Raw genomic sequence first — 19,668 nt, 5'->3', positions numbered from 1 at the left:
TAGATCAAACATACACATTTACTAGATCAAACATAGATCTTTACTAGAACAGGTTCGCTATTGGCCAGCCGTTGTGGTAACGCGGCTTTCCGTAGTCGTAGTAACAAAGCCTGCTCGTGATATTCTCCCAAAGATAATAATAAAGCTTGTGGAAATAAACTCGGTGGCGAAGTGTTTTCTCCACAGCCCTTCCAAAATGCTGCTCCTTTATGAGGAAACGAAACTGAACTTGATGCCTCTATGAGACAGGCAGGGCAGCCAGGTCTGATAGATAGATAGAAATACTATCATAGAATCACCAAGGTTGGAAAAGACCTAAAGCATCATCCAGTCCATCCACCTACCACCAGTATTTGCCCACTAAACCGTGGTAAGAAGCCATTCAAGAATTAAGTACTTTCCCAAACATCTAAGGTTGCAGATACTACCAGAGTCAAACACCGTAGGTTTTCAAACATCAGTTTAATTACATGTAGATTACCTCACTGTACTGTAGGTTTTCGAACATCAGTTTAATTACATGTAGATCACCTCACTGTACATGAGCTCAAGTCCTTTGTTCTCCAGCCCAGATTCACTTAAGGAAGCAGATGGTGTTTCTCTGTGGTTCACAGAATCACAGAATTATCAAGGCTGGAAAAGACATGGAAGATCATCCAGTCCAACCATCACCGATACTTCCTGGCTAAATCATATTCCTCAACACCACATCCAAGCATTTCTTGAACACTCCCATGGTCGGTGACTCTACCACCTCCCTGGGCAGTGAATTCCAATGCCTGACTACCCTTTCCGAGTAGTAAAATTTCCTCCCAAAGGAGGAAATACTGTTTTCCCCAAAGGGGAAAAGGAGCCCTGCAAGGGGAAAAGGAGCCCTGCAAGGGGAAAAGAGCAAGGAAAAGCAGCCCTGAAAGAGAAAAGCATTACAGAATTGGAAAAGGAGCCCTGCAAGGGGAAAAGGAGCCCTGCAATGGGAAAAGAGCAAGGAAAAGCAGCCCTGAAAGAGAAAAGCATTACAGAATTGGAAAAGGAGCCCTGCAAGGGGGAAAGGAGCCCTGCAAGGGGGAAAGGAGCCCTGCAAGGGGAAAAGGAGCCCTGCAAGGGGAAAAGAGCAAGGAAAAGCAGCCCTGAAAGAGAAAAGCATTACAGAATTGGAAAAGGAGCCCTGTGTAGAGAGTGTTTTTTACAGCTAGCTGAGAAGTGTCGTAAACACGGTGCAGTTAATCAAGCAGCCATGCCACCTGCAAGGACAGTGAGATCAACAGGATGCCCTGGGATGGTGAGAAACTAACCATGGTTTTGTGAACTTGGCAAGGGAGTAACTTTCAGGATGATAACAACAAGCTGCAAAGATACTCGGGGATGGTATGTAATTGGGAACCAATGAAGAGCTCCACTTTTGCAATATGTATGAGCTAATTATCCGTATTATAAAGGTACACGCAGCCAAGGAATAAACGAGAATAGCTGATCATATGTCAATGACAGGTGTGGTCGTCTGCTTTTCTCCCGCCATTCTGCAACAATTGGTGACCCCCGACGTGGCCTACCAGGAAGGATCGCAGCAGCGAAGGTGTTCGGATTCTTAAGCAGCGGGGATAGCATACACCAGGAAAAGAAGGTGCAGGTGCTCTACATGACCTTATAGAAGGGCCTAGCTGATACGGGCTGACGACGTCCTTTAAGGCTGCAACAGCGCGCTGACAAATAGGTATGGGAAGGCAAGTGGTTTATGAATTATTTTCTTGCTTTTTTAAAAAAAGGTGTCAGGTATTTTCTTGTTTTTTGAAAAGAAAGCGTCAGGTTAAGGGGACAGACTTGCAAAAGGAACTCCCCGAGTTATTAGCGTATGGGTATGCTAAATGGTTATTTCAGAATCCGCATTTAGTGCATGATCTTTTTGAGTGGCGTAAATTTGGAAATGCAATTTTTCAGGGAATATTAGATGGGGATAAAACAGCTAAAAAATGCGGGAAGTGGTGGCGTATGGTTTATAATGATTTGTAGCTACATCAGGCAGAAAAGAAAGCGGCAGAGCAAGCTAGTGCTGTGCAGGGGAGGAATAAGAATTATAATGAGTGGTTGGATTGCCCGGTGCCCCCTGCTCTGTCCACTGTACAGTTGCCGCTGGCCGCCGAGCCTGCATTGCCGGTGGCTGCGGAGCCGAGTGCCCCGTCTCCATCTCCCGGCACGTCTGTATCAGACGAGCCGCCTGCATCGACCATGGCGCTACAGCCGGCCCCCTCGACCCCCCTTTGCAATGAGCCGCTCCCTGGGGCACGGAGTGCCCTGGTGGAGGCCGTCGCGCAGGAGTGGGAGGGGGCTTGGGCTGCGCTGGCGCGGGCTTGTTTAGAGGCGGGAGACGGTGAGGCGTTGGAAGCGGTGCAACAGATGGTGCTGCCGGGGGGGTATTCGCCTAATGTTGCAGGCGGGACAAAGGCTACTATCAGTGCTTTAGATTGGAAGTTGTTGTCACAATTGCAGTCTACGGTCAGTCAGTTTGGAGTAAAAAGTGAGCCAGCGAGACAGATACTGGATTATACCTGGAGTACTCAGGTTTTGTTGCCATCTGATTGTCGTTTGATTTTTTCGCAGCACCAACAACTGCTATTTAATGCTTATTGGGAAGAGATGTGCCAACAGAGTGCTGCAATACTTAGGCAGCCCGGAGATCCCTTGTATAATGTCGCCGTTGAAGAACTTTTAGGGGTGGGTCCTTTCATCCGGACGGAGGCCCAGGCTTTATTAGGACCAGTTAAATGTAGGGAGTCAATGTATCTGGCCAGGCAGGCTATGGATAAGATCAAGGCACCAGGTGGGCTGCCGTCTTATATGGGAATCCAGCAGGGAAGAAATGAGGATTTTGGAGCGTTTCTAGATAAGGTAGCTGGAGCCATAGAGAAGGCTGGAGTACCAGAGTACATGAGGGAAATAATGCTAAAACATTGTGCACTTCAGAATTGTAATGCTACAGCTCGTGGCATTCTAAGTACTTTGAGGAGTAACTGGACAATAGAGGAGGCGTTAGACAGATTATCGAGTGTGCCCACAGGGGCTCAGGCTTTCATAGTTGAGGCTATTAAAGAGCTAGGGGCAGGATTAAAGGCACAGGCTGAGGCTTCTCAGAATCAAGTGTCAGCAGCTCTTGCACCCTTACAAGCATCTGTGGTAACCAGTGCAGGCCCAAGCACCTCTTTTAAATGTTTCCGGTGCGGCACTAAGGGACATTTGCAACGGAATTGCCAAGCTGTCGGTGTGTGGTGCCAGAACTGCCGCTCGGACAACCACAACACCGTCACCTGCCGTCACCGGTCAAGAAACCTCCAGCCCAGCGCACGAAAGAACAGCGGCCGCGCTCCGACACAACCAGCCATTCCCAGCCAGCGGCCGCCTGCCGCCCCCCCCACGTCGCTCACCGCGTTGTCGGTCTCTACGGCCCCCCCGCCCTTCAGTCCGCCTACGTCGCTCGTCGCGCCCCCGCCCTCTGCTCCGCCCACGTCGTTCTCTGCGCCTCGCCATGCCACCCCCCCCATCGTCGTGCACGGCTGCGTCTGTGCAGCCCATGTGTAACGTAGTTAAAGACACGGACGGACCGAAACCAGAGGATCATTGTGATCCCGGTCCAGTAGATCCAGAAAGAGAATCGGACGCATTTCCTCCTGATGATACTTTGAAGGGAGCAGGAATGACAAATTTCCCTACAGCGTACTGTGATGTCTTAGAGCAGTGCAGAAAAGAAACTATATTAAGGGGTGATGCTGACACGTTGCAAACCTTTCCTAATCAGGTCCCCCATTTGGAATCCCTGCTTTGTGAGGCAGTGAAGGAGCTAAGGGAGTCAGTGAGAACATACGGAGTTCAGTCAGCCTTTACATACAATCTTTTGGTTGCAAACAGTGACAGTTACTCTATGACCCCTCACGATTGGAAAACTGTGTTAAGAATGATCCTCTCTCTTATGCAATACACCATGTTTATGACTGAATACCAGCTACATAATTTGACTGATATCTTTTTGCCTCAAATTGGGACAAATCCATGTGGCACAGCACCTCTTCAACTGTGTCAGACAGATGTCACTCACGTTCCTGAATTTGGCTGTCTAAAATATGCACATGTAATAATAGATACTAATTTTTCTTACGTATTTACCACAGCACATACAGGTGAACACAGTCATGACACCCGTAAACACTGGTTATCTGCTTATGCTGCTATGGGAATCCCACATACTACAAAAACAGATAATGGGCCTGCGTATACCTCTAAGGCCACTCAAACTTTCCTCCAAGAAGGGGGTGTTAAACATACTACGGCCATTGCTCATTCTCCCACTGGACAAGCTATCACTGATCACATTTATCAAACATTGAAATCCATTCTTATTATTATTAAACAAAAAAGGGGGAATATGGGAGACACGCTACAAGAAATATTATGCAAGGTTTTGCTTGTTTTGCTTGTGCTGAATTTTTTGAAAATATTATGTAAGGTTTTGCTTGTTTTGTTTGTGCTGAATTTTTTGAATCGTGATCATAGAGATACAGCTTATGTGGATTGTCATTTTGAGGCTTCCCCAGTGCTAAAGGAACAGCCTATGGTTAATGTTTGGAATATGGCCACAGGACTTTGGGGCTGTCCCCTACCACTGACAACTTGGGGTCATGAATATGCTCGTATTTCCACAGGGACTGGCCCTATGTGGGTTCCAGCATGATATCTTCGGTCTCATCTGAAGTCAGAAAATAGCATCCAGCCTTCATAGTAATTGTAATTGTGTGTTTCTTACTTAGTGATATTGCTTTGTAACTTGCTGTGTTATAGATAATATTAGTAATAGTTTGACATAGTGTGTGATTTTCTGTTTTACCAATGCAGTCTCAAGATTTAGAGTTTAAGGCATTAGCTAGGATGTTGTGTGCTTCTTCTATTTTAGTAATAGATCAGATGTGTATTAAACAGGATTTGATCTAATCAATGCTAGAATCTACAGGAATAGCTCTTTTAATGTTTTAGTACTGTTTGGTTATGATATTATTAGCCTATTAATTAGCTTTTCTTAATTTGCAAAGACAAAACCTGGAAAGGAATCCCAGGCAAAGAGATGACCCTGTATCATAGAATAGATACCTCTCTTACATCTAACTAACTGGGATTTTTGAAATATAACCATGCATCATTTTAGACAAAAGTGCACGCTAATAGAACTAAATTTGATAGTTTATTCTGTTTTCCAAGCAGGTGTTCCACTTGGGCTCTATATCACGCACTGGCCATGCGGATATGGTGTACAACTGGAAGAAATCCTTCAGACCCTGAATGCAGGAGAGAATCTGTGATGGGTGAGAGAGGAAAGGTGCACCTTGAAGCAGGGGACGCCCTGCTGGCACTACCTGTCGCATCCTCCACCAACATGGCTTGCTGTTTCTCAAGGGCCAATAAGTAATAATGCCCCTAGTGATACTCTAGTACGTTTGTCCTCTAAAATTGGTTCTATTTGACATGTTACTTCATAAAATTGCACGATCATTAATCAATTATTAGCCCAGATAACTCAGTCGGTAGAGCATGGTTATGAGCATCTTAAAAGCATTTATTGCACAAATTTTAGTGGTCATTAAAATCAATATATCAGAGTATATGAAAATTGAAGACTTTTCCTGATCAGTTACAGATTAACACAATTGGACCCTCATGGATTTATTTTCAGTTTACAGAAACTTAGGTTGCAGTACAAACATGTTTGTTCTTTTTAGTGGGTTTAACAGTAATGTTGTTATGTTGTATTTGACTTGTCTCTTTTTTCACTTTTAGAGTATTGTCAATCGAGGCCTTGATTGAGTTATAATAGTTATGTTATTAATTTAAGTAGTGTTGCTATTCTATAGGCAGTATTGTAAGAAGAATTCTATGGAGCGTCCGTCATGGATCCAGATGAGAAGTTCACAGAACAGCAGCTACGAAGCAGGATAAAACTACATGAGAACTGATTGAACAAATGAACTGAACTGCTTGTTAAATATGATTAATCGGTCGTTAAATCAAACCCCTTTTCAGCCTAAAAGAAAACGGGGGAAATGTAGAGAGTGTTTTTTACAGCTAGTTAGCTGAGAAGGGTCGTAAACATGGTGCAGCTAAGCAAGCAGCCATAACACCTGCAAGGACAGCAAGAACAACAGGATGCCCTGGGATGGTGAGAAACTAGCCATGGTTCTGGGAACTCAGCAAGGGAGTAGCTTTCAGTTGATAACAACAAGCTGTTAAGATACTCGGGGATAGTATGTAATTGGGAACCAATGATGAGCTCCACTTTTGGAATATGTATGAGCTAATTATCCGTATTATAAAGGTACACGCAGCCAAGGAATAAACGAGAATAGCTGATCATATGTCAATGACAGGTGTGGTCGTCTGCTTTTCTCCCGCCGTTCTGCAACAAACATCTATATACAAATTTAAGAACACAAAGGAGTAACTGTTACTGTTTATTAACAACCAGTTTTAATAATACGATAAAAGTATGTCCTGAGAAAAGGGAACAAACATGCTTCTTCAAGGTTTTTTAGCTGTTCTGGATCTCAGCCGTCGCTTGATGATCAGATGATCACTTTCCTTCTTTTGTTCCTCAGATTCCTGAAGAAAACATTTCAAAAGTTACTCATCTTTTCACACAAGACTGACAAGCTCTTCTTGACCCACGCAAACATATTTCTTCCCCTAAATGGATTTCAGAATGGCATTTGCTTATTATATTTTATTCAGAAAACTATGGGATACCGAGATCATTTTAATGCAGCTTAATCACAAGGAACAAATATGGAGAATGTACAAAATCCTGTTTATCTTAAAAAAGCACACACATCTGAGGAAAGCCTGAAGGCAGCTTTCATTTTGAAATACTTGTTTTCAAAAGAGTATTATAATACTTGTTTTGTGAAACATGAAGCGTTCAGAAAACATTTTTAGCCTCAATCCCTGTAGCTATGACTTGCCCAGAATTTCAGTTCTCGGTTCAGTTCCATGTTCTCAGAACTACAGTGAGAAAAGAAATTCTCATCTTCTTCATCCTCTAACAAAAAAAAAACAAAAACATTTTGGTTTCTGCCCCTATCATTCGTCAAATCATCAAAAAATTCAGAGGGATATTACAGTATGGGCAAATGATCACTATGCTGAACAGAAAAAGGACTCTAATATAATTAAAAGATGCAGTTCCAACAGAGCAAGAATGTTCTTAGCACAATAGCTGCCGACAGAGTCATGAAACTGGCACATCAGATCCTTTGCAAGTTGGCTTAGACAGGAGATCATAGTTTAAGCATACCTAAAAAGCTGTCTAAGTTGTGCTCTAGAAAAGCGTGTAGTAGAATAATCCCACTCCGACACACTGAAATTATCTATGACTCCAAATTAGAAGACATCTCCGTGATTGCTACATCACCTACTTAGTAAACTGTAAGCCAGCCAAACACAGAGATCTTTGAGGACAAAATAAAACAGAACAGCAGGAAGACCAACAAGAATGACTTGGTAGAATAAAGAAATACCTCAGTACTTTCAACCTCCCCCTGCAAATAGATGAAACCTCCAGTCTGTTTGGACTCCTTAGTAGTTTATTTTAAGCCAAGACTACAGTATAATCGCTTACCGAAGAAGCAGGTATATTTAGAGGGCCAGAAACGACAGTGGAATACAGCTTCCTTTTGCATCGTTTTGGCTTGGTCTCTCCTTCTTCGAGACTTTCAGGTTCGTTTGATTTAGGAGAACTTACTGCTGACATCAGCTTCTTGGCTAGAAGAAATTTGTTTTGATACATAAACCAATCAACTTACTGGTTTTGTGAGTCTTTAAATCAATGAATGCAAAAAAAGCTTTGTAACAAACTTGGTTTATAAATGACACGTAAAATTTAAGTGAAAATACTCAGAAATTGTATGTGTTCATCGAGGTTCTTTATTGCTTCTATAGCTGAAACTGTTTATAGGTTCAGGTACGGCAGCTTAAAGCACGCATTAAAATGGAGTATGAAAGACAATCATGGCTCAGAAGTCGCTGGAAGTCAGAAACTTCAGCAGGAGTTAAACAACAGGCCTAACTTTCGTGCTGACAGAAGCACAAGACAGAACCAACTTTCTCTGTATACTTGTAGGTTTTCACAAATGTAATAATGAATCTCTGAAGAGACGAATAAATGCATTTACTTCATAAATCAAAGGACAAGACAACTTAACATGGCAGACAAGTTCTCTAAGAACACATACATTAATAGCCTACAGCAGAAACAAGCCATTCTACAATGTCTAGAAAACATGGAATAAAACTTATTCTACACCAACCTTTAGAGTGTATAATAGAAGGAGAGCTTTGAATAAAATCTCCAACTTTTTGCAGTGTTTCATCCTTCTTTTTAGTCAGTCTTGAAGCATGTACTCGCTTTCTCAGGAAGTAGTCTTTTCCGGATTTCTGTTCAACAGAGATGTGAACATGTGAAACAAGAGCATTGTTTAAACTTCATTTTAGTTCAACGTTATTTTAAGTTGACATTTTGAGCTTTACTACTGACACCTCTGTTCATTATGCTGATGATACCACAACGGCAAGTAATGTAGACAATTTTATACCCTTTAGGGAGTTGTCAAAATCTCAGCTATTTCAAGGCATATGTTTCTTAAAGTTTCTTAATAAGGCAGTAGTTTCTTTAAAAGTAGCTCCCAAGCTGTGGAGTTGTTTCTTACATAAGCTGTTCTAATTACATAAAATAAACAAACATACAAAACAGAAGACAACAGATGGGAAAAATCTACTACTCATACTCTGACCATGCCAAGGATACTGCTATCACATGTGAACATCTGTTTTTAATAACTGCCATGCATATTAATGATATGAACCTTAGTTTAATACAAGGGCTTCACTTACAAAAGCACACGATAATACACTAAAGCTTCTCTTCCCAACTATTCAGTGTGCAATATCCTTCCCTCCAAATCATTACACAGTACAGCCATTACATGCTCTGGGGACAGACTGACTTGCCCTTTGGTTAGCTTATGGAATTTAATAGGAAGAGCTCATAAGCATGTAAGATTCCCATTCAGGTATACACATAAGGATAAGACACTGCTTCTTTCGTGTGACCACACAATTACAGGAAGTCCCAAGCTAGCTTCAAAACTAGAACAAAAACCAACCATTTTCTCATCACTTGCAGAGGGTGAATTAAAAGCCATGACAGATTTTGTATTTTTCGTGTTCTCACTTTTCACAAAATCCTGGGAAAATAAGACAAGTTTCAGCCATGATTCTTTTGGAAAGAACAACAGATGTCACAAAAGTGAACACTTTAAACACTTTTGCTAATAGTAGGGAAGTATCTGCTAGTGGTAACTATTCCACTGTAAATCAAATAATAAATAAGCATTCAATTATAAAAACAGGACATTAAGATATCAGTATTAGACATCTCATGATGTCTAAAAAGCTGATTTATGTCTACAGGTTTCAAAGAAAATACACAATGAAGTTAAGAGAAATTCCCTTCTCTTAAACCATTATCACTGAGCTTGGCTATTAGTTTTGTTCATTAAAGCAGTTCATTGATTAAATTCTTCAACTACTTTACTGAGGTAGAAATAGCATTTTTTTAATGCTTAAATGAGAATGGTAAAAAGGCATCAGATATTTTGTTTTCTGTTGGGTCTAGGTCATACCTCATCCATGTCATCACTTCTTTTCTTTTTTGCCTTAGGCATTTTCACTCCTAAAGGTATCATGCTGCCGTGCTGCTTTATCTCCGTCTTATCAGGTTGCAGAGGTGTCAGTGGGATTTCCAGCTCCGGTTTTGGGAACCGACTAGTTTTGCCATTTTCTGCGGACACTCCAGAAGAGTCGAGAACAGTTCCCAAATGCTCCTGATAGCACAGAAGAATTTTAAGTGCAAGTGTTAAGGTAGCCATGAGATTAAAAAGCTATAAAGCATCTGGAAAAGGATATGTAAGCATTCAATTTTCCTGCTGTAAGAACACTTGTAACAGAAGGAGTCTATTTCAGTTACAGCAGAGTTTTACCCTTCTTTCCTAGAACTTGTTACATTTAAAATTATTTCCAATCTATGATCACAAAAAAAGTTCTCCATGTTAAACTGAGCCTGATACTTTACAAGTCATTTTTTCTCAAGGGCACAGACAACTACACTTTTTTTTAATAGAGAATGGTGGTAGAACTGACACAATTTTCTTCATCTCAACTCTGCTGCGTCAGAAATGGGCAGGAACAGGAGCATTTGATTCAAGTGTTCGATTAACTTCCAGCTTAATCTTAGGGAATTTGCCCTTCCTCTTCTACACTAGAGATGTTATTTACATAAGTAAGGTCCAGCTGGCAAGGTGCAAGCCCAGTACAAGTCATTAAAGAACTCCATTGCTATCTTTTCCCTGGAGAGAATACAGACATTCAAGCAATGACACCGTACTTAAGCTGAAGGCTATCATGTACCTGCTCATGGTCAAATGGCAGCAAATGCACAGCTAAGTGACAGGGAAATGTCAGTATGCATTTCCCCAGCAGCACTTACTGTCCACAATCCACCCAATCCTGTTTTTTTCAACAGGAACAACAAAGTCAGAACTGAGATCACCTGGACTCCTCCTTCTCTATGGCAGGAATTCAGCTAGCATATCAAAAATGAGTTCAGATGCTGGTTGAACACATGGAAGACAGGCTGCTGGGGACATCAGAAAATGGTAGATGGCTGCTTCTACTGCTGCTAGTAACTAGCAAACTCCAGTGTCCCAAACACAGACTAGCAGCTTTTACTACTTACACTGTTCCGACCCCCTGAGGGGAGTCTTCTTCCTCTCAAAAAGTTACCAAAGATTGTAGAAAGACAAAAAGTAGTCAGAGCCACTTTATCAGGCTCTGCTAAGAATCTGAATGGAGTATCACCACCCACTGTATTTCCAAGAATTAAGTTGGTTAATAAATACTTTGTTTTTAAAATATATGTAACTGCTATTTTATGAAAGTTAGCAATTAAAAACTTATATAGAAATGATTAACATCATCTGCTAACAAAACAATATCCAGAAATCCTGCAGAGGAAGAAAATAAGTTCAATTTGCTGTGTCCGTTTCAGTGGCTCCATGAATTTTTTCCAAGTAACTTATCTAATCATGAGCCACTTCATAAGCATTAACATGAGGAGAGTTTTCAACAGCACCTGACAAAAATGCATCACACAATTGTTTCAACAGCTTTTATTCCTATCAAAGGCTATAAAAACAGGTGATCTGATCACCTTGAAAGGGATAAATAAATTAAAACTTGGGAATTGTTTAGAGAACATGAGATCTTTTCCTACTCATTCCTTATCAAAAGCAATACAATCACAACATTTTCAGATCTGAAGTTTCATACTAACCTCAGATTCATTTAATGAAGTGAGGCTCCTAGTACATGGACGTGACAAATAATTGTCTTCAGCTTTGCATCTTAATGGAATACTTTCTCCAGTTTTAGTTTTGCTTTGTTGTTTCCTAGGCTGTAAATATTTAAAAGGAGTAAAGATTAGGCTATGCATTAGACCTCCAAAATATCTCGAGTTTTCTAAAGTTACAGTGTAAAACCTCAAGCTCAGACGCCACATGAACACGTAAGCTGAAACACAGCACAAGTGTGGGAAGGTAGTAACATCTATTCATTGTGTGATCTTCAGATACACCCTACTGGGTCTCACTAACAGTCTCAGGCAGTATTCTGCCTCCAAAAGAGAGGAAGCGAGACATTATTTAGGGACAAAATCTGTAACGCTAGTCGTTTTGTCATCCATTCCCCCCATACTCTGCACGCTCACAGCTGCTATGTTAGAACACCAAAGGCTAAACCTCTGCCTAATCTTCAGCATCCACATACGAATACATGGAAAACTGCATGGAAAAGTTCCATAATGTACACAGAGAGATGGTGTTCTAGTAAATAAAATATTTTTGAGAAGATGAGAGCTCATGCTTGAGTGGAAGACAAAAAGAACCAACAAGTACTCATCACTGAATATGTAGTTAAAGGACTATATGCTAAGAAAAATGATTCCAGCTCCAGTATCTCCTAGGAAAACAGAAGAACAAAAAGGGGTTAACAAGATGTTAAGTACTGACTTTCTATAAATATAATCATACCTTTTCATTTACAGAGTCATTCCTTCTACTTTGTCTTTCTTCAAGTAAAGGTATTTCTGGCAAACACTGAGGGCTACTGTGGTTAATGCGTTGTTTTAATTCCTTTATAAAGTCATCTTTGTCAGCCAGTTCTTTTCTTAACTCTTCTATCACAGTTGCATTATCCTAATAAACAGTAAAAACTGCTGAGTTCTGGGATTGGCAAAAGGAATTAACACACACAAGCAGTATTGCAATTACTTAGTAGCATCAGTTTTAGAATTGCAGGCTAGAACACTTAACTATTCAAGAACAGTAACATTTCACGGATTTGTACGGTCACTGTTACAAGTGCAGTAGTCACAGAATTGCCTGGGAAGTTGTAATACAATATATTTTGATTCTTCTATTTTACTTATGTGCTTCAGCCTTCATCTCTCTTAAGATATAATAACCCGAGCTTTTATTTGTTCCCAAATCCTCGGTACTGTGAGAAAGTCGGCAGTTGTAGGGGAAGTTTTGCTATGAGAACATCTTTCTTCTCAGAGAAAGTGAATCCAAACATTCTCAAAAGAGCACAACTCATTTAGTCTTCTGTTTAGCTTCTGAAATTCTATGCTACGGCTTAGATTGGCTATCCTGATTAAAAGCTGGATGTTGAAATAAGAAATGCAACTTCCAGAGATCATCCCCCCTCTGCTTTTTGATGCTTCCCTTAATCTCTCTCCACGTCCCCTTCTGTCTTTTCATGCCATTGTAGATACTACCTCAGAGAAAGCAAAGAAAGTAAGAAACCTGAGACAGAACTACTGTCTGAGTATTGAGCCTAGCTTGGGATCCAAAAATGCTGTGAATTATCAGAAAAAGCTACAGATGTCCAGTCTGATTGTAGGATCATAAGCATCAAACTGACATCTGCTTATCTGAACTACTGAAAAAATTGAAATTTTAGTAATTAACAGAAATTCTGTTTCTGAAGAACAAAAATAAAAGCTGGTGCTTTTTTTGGTTAGTTGCACATGATGTCAATACAACAGTGTTCATGAACAGAACCACACCCAGAATACAAAGAGCAGGTACAGGAGTCTTACAGAATTTATGGGTAGCTAATCAGGTAGGAGGAAAGGAGAGCTGACCTTGCTTGAATCCTTTAAGGCAGATTGTCTCAGTTCTGCTATTTCTGTCTCTTTTTGTATGACATTAGAAGCCAAAGTTTTGAGCTGTTCTTCCAAAGCTTCTACTAACTGATCTCTCTCCTCACGCCACTTTTGAATATTATGGTCCTTTTCCTCCAGCTCCTATATTTCATGTTGAAAGAAAAGCATACACAGTAGAAAAAAGCAGAATCTTTAAGACAGCCTAGAATTAATAAGTTTTTCATATAGCATAAATAAGGACTCAAGCTGATAAAAAGAGTTTATGGTAAGACATTTCAATTAACATATCGTGATGTCACTCAACAAGATCAGGTTACATGCATGTATTACATATGTATTTACTATGCAGATTATTGTATTTAAAGCAATCTGCCAGTGCTCTGTAGTGACTAATTATTTGAATATCTTTCATGGTCTACCACTAATTTAAGTTGGCCACTTTCATTTTGCTCCAATTTTTTTTTTTTTTTGACCTTTTTCCTGTTGCTTGGAAAACCTGCATCATTCATTTAATAAAAATTAAGAGCAAGAAAAATACCTGTTTAAGTTGTTGGATAGTATAGTCTTTATAATCCAGCTCATCCTTAAACTGGTTATTAATCCTTTCAAGTTCTTCCATCTTGTTCCTGAGGGATTCCTCCACAGAACGCATCGTGGACACCTGTAATGTAAGCACAGCTCACGGTTCATTAAAAGACTTCTGTAATCCAACCTGGACAAATACTTCTTTATTAAATAAAGAGGAATTCACAAACAAGTGCTGAGTAGGAAAACGACAGCAAGTGCAAGGTTACCAAGGAAGACATGAATTCATTTTTAAGCTTCAATTTTCCACCCCAAGCACACCCAATAAACTTTCAGACTAAGATCCTGCAAAATGGGTTTTAAGATATCTTCTTGTTTAATAATTAAATTTTAACTATTAACATCACTGAAGCTGAAATTGAAGAAAAAAAATATACATGCTTATATTAAAGAGCCTCTGGAAATTAGTCTATTTCTCTTCAAGTAAATAGCATTCTTCTTCCCAGTTATCAGCGTTTTTTCACAAGACTTAGGTTTTAGGCTTTGGAGTTACCACGGATACCAATGGCAAGTCACCAGTAACGTAGAGATAATAACAAGTCCCCTCCAGAGACAGATTAGCTATTCTCTTCACAAACCTTATTCCAGACTACCAACCAACTTTACTTTCCTCTGTTCATTATCTATGTGAAACCATGTTTTAACTTCTGGTCCCCTCTAGAGCTTCAATGGCAACTTTACCTAAGATTTGCTGCTAGCCACACTAGTGTGAAATTTCCAGCTTCATAGTTAAAGTTTGAGAAGTTTTAACAGCAGAAAGCCAAGCATAATCTTACAGAAAAAAATAGCTCAGTTGACTACAAACCTCGCTTTGTACTTGCTGAATTTGTTTCTCGGCATCAGAATGTTTGTCTTTTAGATCTGCATACTCTTCTTCTTTCCTCTGCAAATCTTTTTTCAAATTCAGTACAAGGGCAGAACTCTCAGAAAGAATATTTTCTAGCCTTATGTTAAAAATAAAGAGACAAAGAACATTACTGTTACACATCTCATGGAAACAGCAATTACAGCTTAATCCATGCCCTGCCTGTTGGTTCCTATTTGTAAATAGACTCTTAAATCTATCTAGACCAGTAACAAGATTTAAACAATTACTTTTGAATTTCAGCTTGCTTCTCATAATCAGATGCTGAAGCAATAAATTATTCAGATGCTATTCTGAGGGATGTACAACAAAACCACCAGAAATCCCCATATTATTCTTTATTTCCTTGCACACTCCTGTTTTCCCTTGGAACACAAGTAGCATACCAAAGCATCCTAAAATAGTAGTTTGGCCATTGATAAGCATGCAGATGCATTAAGTCGAAGGGATGTTCCCATTAACTATTTTTAACTCTAGTTCATTCTCAAAGGGCTCTAAGTTAACTCAGTGGTTACTTACGATTCTATACGTTGAACTTTCTCCATTTCACTCTCTTCCTTTTCCCGAAGAGAGTGTTTCATCTGCTCCAAGCTGTTTTTCAGCTGCATAACTTCTTGAATCAGATTTGCTTCTTTGCTACTTAACTCTTCAACCTTTTTGTCTGCATTAGCAGACTTCTCCTGCAGAGTTGCTGTAACTGTCTCTAGATTAACAATAATAGATTCTTTTTCTTTAAGTAATTCATTGAGTTTTGACACATTGTCTTCCATTGTCTTGGAAGCCTCCAGGAGATATTCAAGCTCTCTTATTTTTACCTCACAGTTGGCAACTTCCTCCTGAAATTGTGCAATCACTCTCTGATCTTCTGCAGTCTTTTCTTTAAAGTCCTGAGTTTTCTTTTCTATTTGCTCATGTAACTGATTCACAAGATCATCTTCCTGACTAGTGTGAGTTGTAATCTCACATAGCTTCCTTACAAGTTGATGATTATGATTTTCAGCATTATTCAGTCCCGCCTTTAGGTTTTCATTGTCTTGAAGCAGTGCTTTGATGTGCTGACTTTTTTGTGAGGAAACATCAACAATACTTCTGCATACTTCCCAAATCCTTTCAAGACTATAGTTAAAGGAGAGGTCCTGCACAAGATCTGAGATGGAAGAAGTCTGTGACTGAATGCATGCAGAACTAATTTGAGATGTCCCTGGCTCATCTTTTTCAGAGTCTGAGGAATCCTTTACACTGACAAAGTCAGTACCGATGGTGTGAAACTCTAAGTGACATTTGTATAATTCATCTAATTTGGTCCGCATTTCTTTTACTTGTGACACTTTATCAATTATATATTCTTTGGCAACTTCTATGTTGTTAGTTAGTTGGGCATTTTTGTTTTCAAGTGTCATATTTATAGATTTCTGTTCATCCAGTTCAGAAGCAATTCCCCGATAGTCAGCTTGACCCTGCAGAATTTGTTCACGGAGGGCATCAGCTGTTTCTTCAGAAAAAGAAAGCTCAATACGCAGGCTTGTTACCTGCTTACTGAAATCTTCTTTTTTATTTTTTTCTCTTCTGCATTGTTCTTCAAGCACAGTTAAATGACGTTCCAAGATTTCAGTTCTTTCCCTCAGTGCTAGTACTTCCTTTCGGTACGCAGAGCACTTTTGTTTCATGTGTTCAATTGTCCTTTGCTCTACAGTGTTCTTTTTCTTTCTCTCATTTACAACTACTGTAAAACAAACAAACAAACAAAAAAAAAAAAAGGGAAAAGGAATGTAGCTCAGATTGATTAAAATCATTATTACATAGCAGTTCACAACACCAAGTAGCAACTTCTAAGTGAAACACTGTCGTAATATGCAAGCCATGCCCTCACATCACATAGTATTTGATACTAGTGAAGGAATTCAAGTCCTCTGAACGCGTAATCAGGTGCCTCAGATTTCTATACAGAATTAACAGCAAAAGGTTTTCAGTCTGGAAGAACACTTTTACCATGGCACTACTCAAACCTTCCACTCCACACCAGTAGAAAATCTAATTAGATTTAAGAAACATGGGAACGAGATAGATAATTCACAGCTATATTCTTTCTATCTTCCGTGCTTCAGCAATCCCTATAAGGCAGCCAGGAATCACTCCATCTACATCTAAATGGTAGATAAACAGTTCTCTAAGAAATTTCATTCCAACTCACAGTCCTCTTACTTTCAAAAGAAAGATAAAACCCTGGACAAGTTGATCACTTAAGTGTTGATATCTGTCTCTCTTATTCAGTTGATCTCTAAACAAAATATGAGGATTCCTACTTCTGTCCACACTTACTCTTTTGCATATAAAGTTCACTCATAAAGTTGTACAAATTTGCAGATTCAAGTTTCCATAAATATTCCATTAGCTTGGGGCTGTTTTTCTCTTTAACTGGTGAGCAATTAACTAAAATCACATGCATTTTCTTTCTATCAAAAGCAACTTCTGCTGTATTTCATCATTGCTTTAGAATCCAGTTATGTCCATTCCATAATATGCATACTTTAAGTATTAAAAAAAATAAATATAAGTCAAGACTTACTAGGGATTGGGTCACCACAACAATATATTCAATGGAGATTCTTGTACAGTCCTTTTATTACTACAATGCAGAATTTTATAGTGCCCACGTGCAGCCTGCATTACATACAGATTCACATGTACTGCATGGAAACAGCCTCTTAACTCATCTAAGGAGTTTTATATACAGCCCTCAACTGATTTAAAAGTCATACTGAAGAAACAGCAGTGGCATATTCCACCCCAAACCAGGTTTTGGGTTTTGACTGCTCACCCAGCAACACTAGTGAGGGGAATATGATTTATAAGTAATCTAAACACTTTATGCTGAAAACAACAAGCAAGCACTAAAGCAAGATAAATAAGACTAGGGAGAAGATGTGTAATGTTCAGTCTAGAAGCTCCTTACACAGGAAGTAGGGAAAAAGCATTATTACAGAGCATAGGAAACAAGACCTAAAAGCTCAGAGAATGGTGTAAATACCCTGAACTTGAAGCTGAGATAACCTAGCATCTCCTAAAACACTTTTGCTCGTGCTACTTATATAACTAATTCTACAAAAGAACCAGCACAACATACCTGTGCTCATTGTTCTACTGTGTATATTTAACATAGCTAAAGAATATATATTAAGAGTTTTTTGAAATTGGACGCTATTAATACTCACAAATAGAAGAAAATTTTAACATGATTGAATACTCAGTACTTCTTAACCGAAAACTTCATGCTGACATTGTGACTATCAGCTACCCATTTTAATTCCTATGTGGAGCATTGCTGTCATTAATTTTTAAATGAGAGCTTTGGTCATATGATTAGAACAAACCCACTACTATTTGGAGTATGGAGGAGTCCACATCCCTCCCTCAGTCTCTGGTAAGATGCTTATATGTGATGCCATTCAGTGGTCACATTAGGATTCAATATTTATGCCAAATAAAGGCAGCAGGGACAAATCATCCAAGAACAGCATCTCATCCAAAGAAGGCCTTGACTTTCTCCCTTGCACATATTTTGCAAGAGGAATACAAGAAAGGAAGGGAATACAGCTAAGTTTTAGATTTTCCCTTCTACATTGTATATGCCTTCCCTAATTCTAGGAACACTGATGCTCAGCTGTGCCCAGAAGTGAAGTTAAATGCATCAGAGCTTATCCAAACCATTTTGCTCAAATATTGCCCATGAGCGAGCAATTAGCAGGTCGTCAACAATTTTGATAGTTGCTTCAGGAAAAACAAAACAAACAAACAAAAAAAAGCACTTGAGCAGCTGATGCTACTCAGAAGATCAGCAACAGCAGTTGAAACAATCCTAAAGAAACTGCTTTAAAACTATTACCAAATCTGCAAGTGCATCAACAGATGAGGAAAAAGCAGCAAAAAGGAAAAAAATAGTGCAAAAAACTTTTATTCTTAGGCATTCAAAAATGAACAGCATAGGACCTTCTGAAAAAGGGATATTTACATAACAGTTACTTCTATTTACAGTTTAACACAGTGGCTTTTCTCCTTATACCATAAGGTACGCGCCTCACAGCCTTTTGCTTCCTATCCGGAATAGGAAACAATTTATTGTTTTGGAAGACACCCTGTTCAACGATGGAAGAAACTGTACCTTTCTTTGGAGGTGGCTCTTCCACAGTAGGCTTATCTTCATCAGTACTGCGCTTTCTTCCCACTTCCAACTCAGTTTTATCTTGTTTCAGTGCTTTAACTGTGTCATGGTTTTGTAATGTTGTAATTTTGCTATCAGTATTCCACATCATAACATCATGTCAAGTATGGATACTTCTGTTGAATGTGCAGTCCACAAAAGAAGACTACATATCCCAGAGAACAACAGGAGTAACAATAAGTCACGGGACCAGGACTCTATATAATCTCGTTCACAGGCTGGAGTGCCCTCCTTCTTCTCTCGAACTTCTCGGAGAGTGGGAAGCGTTCCAGCCGTGTCGCCTAGAGTTCACAGTAGGCCTCTCGGTTTTCGGAGACTCTCTCTCTCTGTTTCGTTCGATTTTGTTAGCCTTAATTATATTATATTGTGTTATCTTGTATTTCGATATCATATTTAGTAAAATAAGTTTTTCCTCCTTAGATTGTCACTGTTTTATCCCACTCCCCTTTTCCCCCTCCTTTCCGGGCCCCGGGGGGGGGCGTGGGGTGGCTTCCCCTGTCACGGGCATAGGTAAATCTAAGTAACCCGTGACAGATTTTTTGGTGGAGAATGCGGGCATAGAGCTTTTTAGCTTTTAGAACAACTCTCTCTTTGCTCTTAAAGAGCTTCGTTACGGGAGTGTTGGGAGTGTTATCTTTCCGTAGCTGCTCACGGAGAACGTGACCTTGAAATACCAGACAAATTGTCAAC

General features: G+C 39.6%; 3 protein-coding genes across 3 annotated transcripts in view; 1 reads left to right on the top strand and 2 right to left on the bottom strand.

The window, feature by feature from the left end:
- Positions 1 to 19,668, top strand: part of LOC146760284 (receptor-type tyrosine-protein phosphatase T-like) — a 224,586-nt gene that overhangs the window by 29,671 nt on the left and 175,247 nt on the right. The window lies entirely within an intron of this gene.
- Positions 5,774 to 11,541, bottom strand: LOC146760287 (kinesin-like protein KIF20B). The gene is made up of 6 exons (XM_085550798.1): positions 11,420 to 11,541; positions 9,711 to 9,911; positions 9,192 to 9,272; positions 8,337 to 8,463; positions 7,649 to 7,791; positions 5,774 to 6,633 (listed from the first exon to the last, which is right to left on the bottom strand). Exons 2-6 carry the CDS (start codon positions 9,771 to 9,773, stop codon positions 6,553 to 6,555), a joined length of 495 nt encoding a protein of 164 aa, XP_085406924.1. The 5' UTR covers positions 9,774 to 9,911; positions 11,420 to 11,541; the 3' UTR covers positions 5,774 to 6,552.
- On the bottom strand, positions 14,632 to 19,066 carry LOC146760286 (kinesin-like protein KIF20B). The gene is made up of 3 exons (XM_085551401.1): positions 18,919 to 19,066; positions 15,279 to 16,482; positions 14,632 to 14,838 (listed from the first exon to the last, which is right to left on the bottom strand). The coding sequence occupies exons 1-3, from the start codon at positions 19,064 to 19,066 to the stop codon at positions 14,667 to 14,669; spliced, it is 1,524 nt and encodes a 507-aa protein (XP_085407527.1). The 3' UTR covers positions 14,632 to 14,666.

The sequence above is a fragment of the Coturnix japonica genome, chromosome 6, assembly GCF_054131305.1.
Source record: "Coturnix japonica strain WE chromosome 6, WE-NBRP24, whole genome shotgun sequence".
Taxonomy (NCBI): domain Eukaryota; kingdom Metazoa; phylum Chordata; class Aves; order Galliformes; family Phasianidae; genus Coturnix; species Coturnix japonica.
Note: the sequence above shows the minus strand (reverse complement) of the source record. Positions and strands in the feature narration are given on the sequence as shown.